General features: G+C 32.8%; 1 protein-coding gene across 1 annotated transcript in view; it reads right to left on the bottom strand.

The window, feature by feature from the left end:
* The window catches only part of LOC126891783 (uncharacterized), a 73,156-nt gene that overhangs the window by 43,973 nt on the left and 14,060 nt on the right, over positions 1-15,123 (bottom strand). The window contains exon 2 of the mRNA XM_050661054.1: positions 10,730-11,095. Within this exon, the coding sequence (XP_050517011.1) occupies positions 10,730-11,077 (348 nt within the window). The 5' untranslated portion in view covers positions 11,078-11,095. The remainder of the gene's footprint in view (positions 1-10,729; positions 11,096-15,123) is intronic.

Below are 15,123 nucleotides of genomic sequence, written 5' to 3'. Positions count from 1 at the left end.
TCGTTAGGGATTTTGAAAATAAGCAACTCCATTTCCCTTCAGATCAACAATTGCCAAAGATAAATAACCCAATGCTATACTAATGTGTAACTCCCCGCTGGTAAGTGCTGAGTGGATTCAGTAGCTTAATCACTGTCAGTGCCAGTCCCAGTCCCAAGACAGGATAAAGAGGGAGAGTTGGATAATAATAGAACCAATAACAAATTTTTGTAAAAAATTTACTACTACGAAGTCTTATGGAATTTAAGTGTGGAATGCTGGAAACGTGGAATATCAGAACCTTAAATAGACCAGGAGTACAAAATATTCTTTTAAATAAACTGGAAAGAAATGGAAGCTGATTCTCGAACAGCCCAAGACTCACCATGGGCGCTGGAGCCAATAATGATGATTATATCTTCAGGACTCGACTATAAAGCCACATTTCGAAAGCCTCAATTTTTGAGCCTCAAAAGTTGAGTCCCCGACTCAACTTTTTAGCTTTACACTTTAGTCTTTCTTTGAAATGCAGATCCTGCTTTCTCTATCCTACATTTGATTTCTAGGAATTGGCCCCAATTTTCAATGACGTTCGTATCAAGGCCAGGGCTGGATTTACATATAACCCAGGGCGGCAGAATTCGGGGGGCAGCAAATTTTGGTAAAAAAGTAAAAACGCTGGACGGAAGGGCCGCCCGAGAACTTTATCGTACACAGGGTGTACATTATATATCGTACATAGGGTTTTCTCACATTCACATAAGTAGCCATACCGGAGCAAATCTTTCTTTTGTTGTTTTAATCGTTTTGACATGACGGGCAATCATTCAGCAAACATGTCAGGCAAATATAATGGTATCCAGGCTCATTTATCCAAGATTAACAAACTTGCAACTTACATTCCTTTTGCCGCACAGTAAGTGCTGCTGAAAGTTGCGTTGGAGCAATATGGTATTTGGGGTTTGTTCAGTTCGTGTACAATTTTTTTTTTCAGCCTCTACCAACTGTTGAAAAGTTATGATCAAATGCTTAAATGAAACTCCACTAAGCGATCCCATTCGTCACGATCTAATCATTAAAAGAATAAGCAGCATTAGATGGAATGCAAGGGCTAACGCAACAAGAGCTTTGTCTAAAGGTTACAGCGTCTTTAAATCTGCTGTGCATTCCCTTGTTGAAAACACTAATCAAAAGGATGAAACAGTTTAAGAGGCTAAAAGTGTTCGTTGAAAGAAATGTCAAAAAAAGAAACATTCGTAATGAATGAGTTTTTAGCAACAATTTTAGAACGCATCAACGCTGTCAGTAAATTATTACAGAGAGAAGGGATTGAACTTAAAACTGCAGATGGAGGATGGAGATGGAGGGGTTAACCGAGATGGTTTTGGAGAGAGAAGGCGGAGGTCTTAAGGGGCCTCATAGCTTGGGTTGTCTATGGGCCTCAAGATTCTTAATCCGGGACTGGCAGCTGGAAAGAATATCGTTATAAGTTCGACATGTATTCCATATCGAGATATTTACAAGTGTACTTGGATCTCGCCTAGTGGAAACATAGCCAACCAAATAGGCTACGTGCTGGTTAAAAAAAGAACAGCGGAAAGTATATTAAATGTTAAAAGCGGGAGTGAAGCAAACTGTAGCATAAAAAATGTTTAGATGTAAAATCGACAGGCAAAGGAAGGATATCCAAAACAGTAGAACTAAACTTGGATATCCTATAACTATCTCACGTACAAGAATCAATGATATAAAAAAAAGATTCTACGTACGCACGTCAACTTCTAGATCATAATCATTCTTTTAATGAACAGTATCAAATGCTCCATATAGTAAAGGCATATCCAGGAGCAGACGTATCTTCTGATCACAGTCTTCTTATTGCTAGGTTTCAACTTCAACTAAAAAAGACGCAAAAAAGCCGCAACAACAATAAATTTAACATACAGAAACTAAAGTCAGAAGAAACAAAAGAAAATCTGAAACACGAAATCAACACAAATCTAGACAGAAATCTAGGAAATAATTGCAACGTAGAACAGCAGTGGCAATTCTTCAAAACCTCTATATTAGAGCCAAGTAAAAGACTAAAGAAACCTACTTCTCTGAAACATGTAAAGAAATAGAAGAACTGCAAAACACATATGACAACTTCAACCTACATAAAAAAGTCAAAGAACTAGCCAGAATAGGAAATAGAAGAACCTCAAATATATTGCTCGACAAAAATGGAAATATTATAATGGAGACAAAACGAAAACTACGACGATGGAAAGAGTATATCGAGGAACTATTTCATGACCAGAGAGAAGCTAGTACATCCGTAGATAGCCAAACGGGAGATGTAGGCTCAAATCAGAGGTTAATGTCACATACCTTGAAAATTCCATTGAAAATTATCCACGCCAGAATACACTCTAAACTGGAGCTGGATATTAGTGACACTCAATATGGGTTCCGCAATGCTATGGGTACCAGAGAGGCATTATTCTCCTTCAACGTGCTGACACAAAGATGTTTGGATGTTAACCATCCTCTTTACGTCTGTTTTATAGACTACAATAAAGCGTTTGATAAAGTAAAACATGATCGACTCATGGAAATCCTAAAAAATAAAAACCTAAATGAAAGATATTTAAGACTAATAACACACCTCTATTACAATCAGCGAGCAATAGTAAGAATTGAAAAAGAAACATCTGAAGAAATGGAAATAAAGAGAGGAATCACTTAACGCTGCATATTACAACCTCTATTATTTAACGCTTATTCTGAAGAGGTAATGCGAGAAACTCTGGAAGATGAAACAGTCGGCATAAGAGTAAATGGAGTCTTAGTTAAAAACGTCAGATATTCAGATGATACAGTAATAATAGCCGATAGTTTACAAGACCTGCAAAGACTCATGAGTAAAATACTAAGGTGTAGTAGGGAGTACGGACTCTCTCTCAATATCAAAAAGACGAAGTTTATGAAAATTAGTAAAAACAACCATAATACTAACGAAATCTTGATAGTAGAGGGCCAGCAGATCGAAAGAGTAAAAAAGTACACTTACCTAGGAAGACTTATAACAGAAAATAATGACTACACTGCAGAAATAAAAGTCAGAATCGAAAAAGCATGTTCTAATTTTATCAAAATGAAAAAGGTCCTATGTAGCAAAGATTTAACATTAGCTCTTAAAGTACGCCTAACAAAATGTTACGTCTACAGTGTACTATACTATGGAGTGGAATCATGGACGTTAAATGTATAGACAATGAGACGACTTAACGCCTTTGAAATGTGGACCTATAGGAGAATTATGAGGGTTTCCTGGGTAGATAGAGTTACGAACAATGAAGTACTGAGAAGAATAGGTAAAGAGAAGGAAGTTGAACTTACAATTAAAGAAAAGAAGCTACAATATCTTGGACATGTGATGCGGGGCCAGAAGTATGGCATCCTACGACTCATAATGCAGGGAAAGATAGATGGCAGAAGAAGCATCGGAAGAAGACGAATTTCATGGTTGAAGAACCTGAGAGAATGGTTTGGATGCAGCTCAAAACAACTACTTAGAGCTACTGCCTCAAAAATTAAAATAGCTATGATGATTGCCAACCTCCGTAGCGGAGATGGCACCTGAAGAAGAAGAAGAGCAGTAAAATGAATCGGGAAAAATGGGTCCCACGGTGAGTGTAGTGGATGGCCAGACTGAGCTGTAAAATATCGCGCAGCAACGCTTGACTGGCCCGTAGCGTAAGTTATCTGTATTAGAATCTTAGACCAGGGCGCATCTGTAAAAATATTAGTACATTTGGACGTTGAGAGGTGACTCAAATTTTTTTGCAGAAATTGCTTGAAAAAAATAAATCAAATAATAATATTTGAGTTATCCTCGCACTCAAAATGGTCCGGAACATTGTTTAAATAATCAAAATGTCCAAAAATGAAGGAAAAATTCGATATATTTCTTCGTTTTTTGATTATAACTTTAAAATTATTCGTTTCCGAAAAAAATTGTACTGACATAAAAGTTGTGTAATTAAATTTCCTACAATATAAAATTGGTTAAAAATTTAAAAAATAGTCACCCTTGTTGCAAAATAGAAATATTTGCAAAAAAACCCTACAAAAACAAGTATTCGCATTTTACGTTTTTCAACCATTTATGCTATACTTAGGACCTTCATATTTCACCCAGAAAAACATTATGATACAGTAAGACAATACTGTAAATTTCATTAAGATCGGTTCAATAGATTTTGCAAAATAAATTTTGCAATCCAGCTTTCGCAAAAAAAATCATTTTTTCAAAATAATCACAATGTCAAAATATGAAGGAAAAATTTTTTTATTGGTTTTTTTGTAATAAATTACTTTTAATGGGAAATAAGCCACAATTTTACAAAAAAATTATTTTATTAACGTTTCGAAGCCAAAATCGGGTTTCGTTGTCAAAATACAAAATACTACTAAAACTATTTTATTTTGAAAACGAAACCCGATTTGGGCTTCGAAACGTTAATAAAATATTTTTTTTGCACGATTGATCATTTTTGACTGTTTACCGTGACAGATTTTACGTCAGTAGGTGACATTTACTAGCAACTCGACGGTAAGTAATCCAACTCGACGGTAAGTACTCCAACTCGACGGTAAGTAATTCACTTACCGTCGAGTTAAAAAATCTCTTAATTTTAATTTATTTTTTGAAAGAATAAAGAAAACTAACGAATTATTTATTAATATTGAAACTTATGGTACAATTTGTTAAATTATTTAATGAAATCCCACTTGTTTGGGCTGTGGTTTCACTTCTAACAGAAACTCCTGCAGAATCGCATACATTAGTAGTATCCAACATTTTTTCTCTTCAAATACGCGATCAAAGTTGAAATCTTGGAAATATCAATGCCATCATAAAGAAAAACGGTGGATTTAATCATTGAATATCCTCCCAGAGGCTTCCAGCAGCTTTCAACTGCATATGTCTTTGAACGAAATATGCCAATAGAGTCTTTTCTTCGATTCTTAAATTCTTGCCTTCGCACCATTTTTTAAAACTTTGGTAGGTATTTTGATAACGGATTTTGAATTTTTCGGGAATAATTGCGGAACACCCTTCTTTCCAAGCCCGTTCAATTTCTTCGAATTCACTTTCGCTCATATTTTAATTTATAATAATCAAAATTGTACTTAAAATTATTAGTATGGTATAGTTAGACCCAAACCCAGACATCCAAAGTGAAAGTTATCCTCCAACACCAAATTGTTCCATATGGTCCACATAATGTTCAGAAAAAAGTCACACCATTTTGAGCGTCGGGTTTGGGGGGGAGAGGGGAGAGAAATCTGCAAATTCGTAGTTTTTTACGTTTTTCGTCAATATTTCTAAAACTAAGCGGTTTAGCATGAACAAGCTTCTACACAAAATTGTTCTACATTAAATTTGAAATAAAAAAGGACCTCTGCATAACCCTTCTAAAATGAACGGTTCCAAAGTTACGGAGGTGGTATAGTATAATTGGTTCAAAAAAAAGGCCTAACCCAGGCATCCAAAGTAAAAGTTTTCCTTCAACACCAAATTGTTCTATATGGTCCACATATTGTTCAGTAAAAAGTTACACCATTTTGAGCGTCCGGTTTGGGGGGGAGATGGGAGAGAAGTCGGCAAATTAGTAGTTTTTTTACGTTTTTCGTCAATATTTCTAAAACTATGCGTAAGGAATGTTCTATAGAAAAATGTTCTACATAAAATTTAAAACAAAAAAGGTTCTATACATAATTGTTATAAAATCAACGGTTCCAGAGTTACGGAGGGTGAAAAGTGGAGGTTTTCGATACTTTTTATATTTACCGATTTCTCCCCCCTCTCCCCCCAAACCCGACGCTCAAAATGGTGTGACTTTTTTCTGAACATTATGTGGACCATATGGAACAATTTGGTGTTGGAGGATACCTTTCACTTTGGATGTCTGGGTTTTTGGTATAGTTACATCATAAATATTGCCCAAAATATATAAAAAGTATCGAAAACCTCGACATTTCACCCTCCGTAACTCTGGAACCGTTGATTTTATAACAATTATGTATAGAACATTTTTTGTTTTAAATTTTATGTAGAACATTTTTGTATATAACATTGTTTACGTTAAAGCATAATTTTAGAAATATTGACGAAAAACGTAAAAAAACTACTAATTTACCGGCTTCTCTCCCATCTCCCTCCCAAACCGGACGCTCAAAATGGTGAAACTTTTTACTGAACAATATGTGGACCATATAGAACATTTTGGTGTTGGAGGAAAACTTTTACTTTGGATGTTTGGGTTAGGCCTTTTTTTGGACCAGTTATACTATACTACCTCCGTAACTTTGGAACCATTCATTTTAGAAAGATTATGCATAGGGCCTTTTTATTTCAAATTTAGTGTAGAACAATTTTGTATAGAGGGTTGTTCATGCTAAACCGCACAGTTTTAGAGATATTGGCGAAAAACTTAAAAAACTACGAATTTACCGATTTCTCCCCCCTCTCCCCCCAAACCCGACGCTCAAAATGGTGTGACTTTTTTCTGGACAGTGTGTGGACCATATAGAACAATTTGGTGTTAAAGGATAACTTTCACTTTGGATGTCTGGGTTATGCCATCTTTTGGATCAACTATACTATACTATATTGACAACTAAATAAAAACTCAATTATCCATGGTTGTTATGCACCCTAGTTACTACCTAACAACCAAAGTATCTATCTTGATAAAATGAATGAAACTAGTCAATATGACGAAAATGCTTAATTTTATAATTTATAATGTTATCAATCGTGCAAAAAACGTTATAAGCATGTCGAACGTTAAGGGTAACCGATCTCAGACAATAATTGGAGTCGTCGCTCCGCTCCTCCTCCAAACAATTGTCTTCGATCGGTATAAAACCCTTACCGCTCTCCATACTTAATATACTATTTTTTTTATAAAATTGTGGCTTATTTCCCATTAAAAGTAATTTATTATAAAAATGCCACAAGAAAATAGCTCCAGAACAACATTGGTTTTTTGATTATAACTTTAATAAAACTATTAATTTGCACCTACACAATAAAATGCACCTTTGTTGCAAAATAGCAATAATTGCGAAAAAAAAAACATTCAAAAACAAGTATTCGCATTTTACGTTTTTCAACTATTTACGCTACACTTAGGACCTTCATATTTTACCCAGAAAAACTTTATGATATAGTAAAACAACACTGTAAATTTTATTAACATCGGTTTAATAGATTTTGCAATCCAGCTTTCGCAAAAAAAAATCATTTTTTTTTAAATGTTGCAGGACTGAAAATAAAGCAGATAGCAAGTTGAATTTTTTTTTACGTATAGAAGTGTACTGTACCTTTCATTTGCAATTTGCAAAATTAAAATCTATTCACTACCACGGCGTCAGGATTTTTTTAAATAAACATTAATTACTGGTGCTACGCGCAGGACAGCGGTTAGTCTGCTCTGATTGGGCATTCCAATGATCTTTGATAATGATTGATAAATTATAATTTTTATTACATTTCGATATAAATAAATAAATTTGTTTATTGCAAAATAAAAACACATATTCTATCCTTTGAAATAACACTTTTTTTAGCAAAAACTTTCTTTGTTCATATATTTTAACTTAGAGAATAAAAGTTTATTATTTTTAAACATATGCAATTGATTGATGGATTCGACCGTTACTTGATGGAAGTTCATTTTATCTAACAATAAAACACGAAAACGTTTGTTTTCTATACTTCCACAAAATTTATTATATCTAAGTGACTACAGCTGTTTCGGCGGAGTGCCTTTCTCAAGTAATATAGTTTACAATGTGTTTGCCTTTTTAATCTTCAACTGAAGAGGTTGAGGAGTGGGGAGCTGTTTGTCTCGAGTTGGTCATTCAGAATTATATCTGTATTTTTCAGTTTATTAATTTCCATAGATTCTAAAAAAGATAGCTTAAGGCCTTTATTTTGAATATGTAGAATTTGAAACTCTTCATTGAAAGAATGATTATGATCTAGAAGGTGAAGTGCGTATGTAGAAGTGTCTGTTTTTCTATTGTTGAATGCCCTTTTGTGTTCTGCTATCCGTTTGTCAAAAGTTCTGCCAGTTTGACCGATGTACGTTTTCGGACAGTCACCACAAGTTAGTTTGTACACACCACTCTGTAGTTGCTTTCTCTTTCGGCTTTTATTGTTCTTAATATATTTGCTTAAGTTGTTGTTAGTTCTGAAAGCTGGTGTTATTCCTTTCTTTTTTATGTATCTGGCTATTGTTGTTGTTATCTTGCCAGTATATGTGAGAGAGCAGAAGGTACTGGGTTCTTTCTGTGGTGGTGGATACACTAATTTCAGGGCTTTCTTATGGAGTTTTTGGTTTAAAATTTTGTTAACTGTTTGTTCGTTATAGCCGTTGTTTACTGCTATTTGTTTAATGATGTTTAGTTCTATTTCGAAGTTATTTTTTGTCATGGGAATTTCTGTCAGTCTATGTATCATGCTATGGTAGGCTGCTAATTTGTGTTGTGTAGGATGGGATGATGAATTGTGTATAGTTGTGTCAGTATGGGTAGGTTTATGATATATGGAGAACTCATGTTTGTTGTGTAGTCTGGAAATCGTTACATCTAGAAAGTTTATAGAGTTATTCTGTTCTGTTTCTACTGTAAACTCAATATTATTATGAAGTGAATTAATATATGATAGAAATTGGTCAAGTTGTCTGTTAGTTCCTGTAAAGCATACTAGTATATCATCCACGTATCTCCACCAATATAAGAACTGTTTAAATACGGGATGTTTAGAAATTGTTGTTTCAAGTTGGTTCATAAATATATCTGATAGCAATGGGCTTAGAGGATTACCCATAATAAGTCCTGCACTGTTGTTTGTGTATATTTGATTATTGAATTCAAAATAGTCTTGATTTATGCAAATTTCAAGAAGGTGTAAAATTTCAGATGCAATGATCGGATTTGTACTATTATGGTCTAAAAGATTCTTAACTAAAACAAAAGTTTCTGTAGGAGGAACACTAGGAAAAAGATTTTTTACGTCAAATGAAATTAGTCTGGAGTTTTTGGGCAATTGAAAATGTTGTATTTTATTAACTAGTTCTAGTGTATTTTTTACGGTGAATTTAGGTGAAAATTTAGTGTATTCTGTAATAATATCTGACAGTTTTTTTGAAATTTTATATGACGGAGCTGTATAAAAAGAAACTACAGGTCTTATTGGGTGGTCAGGTTTGTGTAGTTTAATAAAAGAGTATAATTTAGGAGGTTGTGGGTTCATAATATTAAGGTATTTCTGTTCTGTTGGATTTAGTATTGATTTTGAATTTTCAATGGCTAGTTTAATTTGTTTTCGGTATTTTTCTGTGGGGTCTTTGTTTAGTTTTATACTGTTTTGGTTAGTTAAAAATTCTATTGTTTTTTTTATTATAGTCTCGTTGACACATTGTAAACATTGTAAACTATTTACACATTGTAAACTATATTACTTGAGAAAGGCACTCCGCCGAAACAGCTGTAGTCACTTAGATATAATAAATTTTGTGGAAGTATAGAAAACAAACGTTTTCGTGTTTTATTGTTAGATATGCAATTGATTAAACAATATTTCACAAACAATAATAAAATTAGTTTGATTTTTGTGGAATTAAAATATTAAAATACAACAAAATATAGAGTAAGAAAATAATATATTAGATTAAGATTGGAAGAAATTTTGGTGGAAATCAACTTGTGTGAATCGAACACCGCTGTCCTGCGCGTGGCACCAAAAATTAATGTTTATTTAAAAAAATTCCTGACGCCGTGGTAATTAATCGATTTTAATTTTTTAAACGGCAAATGAAAGGTACAGTACACTTCTATAAGCAAAAAAAAATTCAACTTGCTATCTGCTTTATTTCCAGTCCTGCAACATTTAAAAAAAATTAATTTTTTTTGCGAAAGCTGGATTTTAAAATTTATTTTGCAAAATCTTTAAACCGATCTTAATGAAATTTGCAGTGTTGTTTTACTATATTATAAAGTGTTTCTGGGTAAAATGTGAAGGTCCTAAGTGTAGCATAAATGGTTGAAAAACGTAAAATGCGAATACTTGTTTTTGTATGTTTTTTTTCGCAATTATTGCTATTTGGCAACAAGGGTGACTATTTTTTAAATTTTTAACCAATTCTATATTGTAGGAAATTTAATTGCGCAACTTTTATGTCAGTACAACTTTTCTCAGAAATGAATAGTTTTAAAGTTATAATCAAAAATCCAATAAAAACATCGAATTTTTCCTTCATATTTTGACATTTTTATTATTTAAACAATGTTCCGACCCATTTTGAGTGGGAGGATAACTCAAATATTATTATTTGAGTTATTTTCAAGCAATTGCTGCAAAAAAATTTGAGTCACCTCTCAACGTCCATCTCCAAACAGATGCGCCCTGGACTATCTATGGAAATTAATAAATAAGTAATACCGATATAATTCTGAACGACCAACAGCTTCCCACTACTCAACCTATTCAGTTAGAGACTTGTAGACGCATTGTAAAAACCCATCACAGGAGAAAGGCACTCTGTCGAAAGAGACTCTCTGTCGAAAAGACTGCCGAAAGAAAGGCACTCTGCCAGTTACACATTAATTTTTAATAAATTTTGTGGAAATAATGAAAACAAATTAATGTTTTCAGTGTTTTATTGTTAGATCTTATGTATTTACTTACCTCCGCCTCCGACTTCATTGTAACTTTTGCCTTGTTTCTATTCAGAAGGAAACCGGCCATTTTCTCATAGTATAACCAGCTTGGCTTGTATACGTCATCCGTCCCTGATCCACTTTTTGTTGATTCCCTAATCTTATTCCGACAACCTCTATACGACGCCATCAGAGACTCCTTCTTTCTCTTTAATTCGTCAATGGGATATTTCCCATCCATATTTATTTCTATTCTTTTCCAAGCATCGTAGACCAGATTTCTGTTTTTATTGTCACTGTGTTCGGGATTCCATATTACCGATTCGTCTTCATATAGTTGCAAGAATTTAAATACGTCCTTTTTACCCCAGTCCATTTTCAAATACAAAATAATCTAAAGTTAAACAGAAATAAAAAAAAATAGCACACCTAATTTACACGAATGTGAGCCCGTTCACATGACAGGCGCTTAACGTGCGTTTTAATAACGCGCTGACGCGCGTTTGAGGTCAAAAATGGTTTCAAGTAAAATGTATGTACAGTAAAACCTGTCAGTAACGGTCACTAAAAATGAAAGAACTATAGACCGATATTGAAAGGTGGCCGGTATTGACAGTTTTTGTAGTGCCCATATAATTGGTTTGGAGAATTTTTAAACTGGCCGTTAGTACAGGTGGCCGTTTTTGGCAGGTGGCCGGTAAAACAGGTTTTACTGTAGTTGTAATCGCGCGTTATCAAAACGCGCGCTAATAGTCGAGGAAATGAAGCATTTTGGCTCACAATTTTTTCGTCCAGCATGGATTTACTTGAAATTTTCACAGAAGCTAGGGAATAGTCCAAGGATCATTTTCTATATCATACCGCTGTACGCTAAAACCTTGGGGGTGGTTGCCACCCCATCTCGGGGCGGGAATTTTTTATTACATTTTAACCATGTAAATCGATGTAAAAAGTAATTCTAAGAAAAAAATGTTTTTTACATTTTCTTCGTAAAACTAATATTTTTCGAGTTATTCGCGCTTGAAAGTAAGAGTTTTTCGATGAAAAAATCGACTTTTTTAGAGGGTTTTTGGAGAATACCTCGACAAATATGCATTTAAACAAAAAAACTGTAGATATCAAAATTGTATCTTTTAGTAACACAAACCCAATTATTTTTCTGTAATATCTTTAAGACCAATACAAACCGAGATGCGGCATGTTAAAGTTAGCTTTTTTCGTCAAATGCATAATTTGAAATATTCAAAGTAAAATAGCGGAAAAACTTTGCATTTTTTGAGGAAAACTCAAATAATCTTTTTTCTAGTATACAGTTAAGCCTTTCAAAAAATAATAATAAAAAGTTTTTAGCCTGAAAATTAAGCGACTTATGATCAGAAAAAGGTCGGTACCTGACTTTCTCTATGAAAAAAATAGTGAAAACAACCCCCTAACTAATTTCCTAATTAAAAATTGGTCTCCACCTTTCTGTAATTCCTTTTATATTTGTATTATCAATGCACTCAAGAAGTTTGACCTATTTAAAAGGTCTAATTTTAAAAATAATTGGAGTTTAAAGAAAAATTAATTTTTTGGAATTTCCCATTTTTCACCTTTTACTTCAAAATATCTTCGAAAATACTGGAGATACGAAAAAAATTGTAGATTACTAAATTGTATCTTTTTTAATAACTAAAATTCCCTTGTACATAGATTTTCATTAAAGTGAACAGTTACCGAGATATAGCTGTTTAAATCGTCTATTTATGAGCAAACACCCCCTTATTCGAGCCCTTTAAACCCACCCTAATTAAAAACTAAGGGATCTTACGGAATTTAATTTACACAGTCTTATAACTCTTCAAAAATCCTACAAAGTCGTTTTTGAAAAAATTTTTTATCGGCAAAAATGAAGGAGCTATGTTTATAAAACGAATTTTGTTTTCGAAAAATTCGGATAGTCCGCTTATGGATAATTTTCAATGTATGTATAATACCACAGAACCGGTTCGTATACTGGAAGGTGACTAAAAAACTATTTGTATTTGTATTTGTACATATTTGTAAATTCGTATTTTTGTGTAAATAAATGTTTTTGTAATTTTTTAATTCTACTTTTTTTTCTTTATGGATCTATTAAAATATCTACTTATAAAAACTGTAATGTTATTAAGGGTGGTTTTTAAGGGTTGTAATATTATGATGTTATATCCTAAAGTAGCGGTTCTCAACCTTTTTGAGTGATGTACCACCTACAGTTATTTTTATTATTTTTGGTACCACCTATATTTTTAAATTGTATTATCAATACTTACTAAGTACATACCACTATTTTAATTTTTTCTGTGTTTTGTGTACCACCGCCAATAATAATATGTACCACCTGTGGTACATGTACCACAGATTGAGAACCTCTGTCCTAAAGTATAAAACAATCATTATTTAACCAATCAAAACCAAATTTTACCCATATTAAAGTTTGCAATGTTTTTATATAATTTTTTAAAATAAGGGGTAGTTTACACCCCTAAAAATAATTAACGCCCTTAAGCATGATATAGAATATGAAGTACAGGGTGAGATGATCTCAATCCCAAATATTTATGTAAATCGATGCAAGCCGAAATTATTCTTTTAGGATAAGTAAATGTTTTATATATAGCTCCAACAAGGTTGGTTTTGAGGGTTGAAATATTATGATAGTATGTCTTAAAGCATAAAACAATCATTATGTAACTAATAAGAACCAAATGTTGACAATATTAAGGTTTAAAATGTTATTTTATAATTTTTTACAATTAGGGGTAGTTTTCGCCCTTAAAAAACCAAAAGCGTACAACGGCTCAATATAGAAAATGAACTAGAGGGTGTAATGAGTCTAATCCAAATTTTTGTACAAATCGATGCTGGACGAAAAAATTGCGAGGTTTTGCCATTTTTTCAGCTTCATTTCCTCGACTATAAGCGCCTCTGATGTGAACAGGCTCTATGTGTATCTGTTACATTTCAAGTTGATTATCCACTTGGAGTTGACTTTTCCTAGCTCGAGTCGACTCAAACGGCTGGTTTTAGTAAAAGTTGATTATAAATATAAAATGAAGATTTTTATTCAACATTTACTAGTAAAAGTAGACTCAAACTAGTTAAAGTATACTCTTCCCAATGCCATTTAGTAAAAGTTGATTCACACAAACAACCGATTCTAGAAATTAAATGTTACTGTATATTATGTTCAAATCGTTATATTTATAGCTGTATCGTCGCCCCTGTTAGGTAAATTATTCCAGTTCGATTTTTTGCACAAAATTACTCAAAAAGAGGTCCTTATAACAAATCCACAGGGTGTCAGGTGGTACCGTAATCGAAAAATTGTTTAAACAATTTTTTTTAAACAAATTCTCAGTAGTAATTGCACTAAAAGCCTATAGAGCTCTAAAATTCTATATTATTTTAGAGATCGAGTGCAATTTGTTGCGATTATTTTATGAATAAAACTGTTCAAAATCAAAATTTTATTGTAATTTATTTATGTAAGTACAAATTAGTACAATTAAACACACAGTTGTTATAAATATATATTTGACGGTTGAAAGTCATCACTTTTATAATTCTTAAAACATTTGTCATTAATGTCACTGAATGTATTTTTTCGTAGCAACGAAGGGCATCTGACGTAATATGCTTGACGACGGGCAATTATCAAAAAAGTTATCAGTTTAATTTAGATTTCTGTAGCTTTCTATTTTTCAGAATCTCCTATGAATGAAATAATCAGTAGTAATTGCACAAGAGCTCTGAAATGATTGAATTTTTCCCGAGTGACACTTTGACAGTTTTAATTTCACGAGCCGAAGGCGAGTGAAATTATGTCAAAAGTGTCACGAGAGCAAAAATTCTATATTAATTTCAGAGATCGAGTGCAATTTGTTGCGATTATTTCATGAATGAAACTGTTCAAAACCAAAATTTTATTGTAATTTATTTATGTAAGTACAAATTAGTACCATTAAACACACAGTTTTTATAAATATTTGACGATTGAAAGTCATCACTTTTATAATTTTTAAAACATTAATTGTCATTAATGTCACTGAATGTATTTTTTCGTAGCAACGAAGGGCATCTGACGTAATATACTTAACGACTGGATATTATCAAAAATTATCACCTTCATTTGCATTTCTGTAGCTCTCTATTGGTCAAAATCTCATGAATGAACTAATCAAAAAAATTCACTTCGGACATTTTTTTTACATCATTTGGGCCATTCGCAGCAAAAGAGGTCTTTTGTGATTTTTCTGTAAAATTTATTGTTCTCGAGTTATACGCGATTTAAAATTTGAAAAATGCGAAAATGACCATTTTCAGGGCTTAATAACTAGTTAAAAATTACGAGGAAAACGAAAAGCCCTAGATACAAAGTTTACTACTTTTTAAACAATT

Source organism: Diabrotica virgifera, chromosome 9 (genome assembly GCF_917563875.1).
Source record: "Diabrotica virgifera virgifera chromosome 9, PGI_DIABVI_V3a".
NCBI lineage: Eukaryota > Metazoa > Arthropoda > Insecta > Coleoptera > Chrysomelidae > Diabrotica > Diabrotica virgifera.
This window is presented reverse-complemented; position numbering and strand designations above follow the sequence as displayed.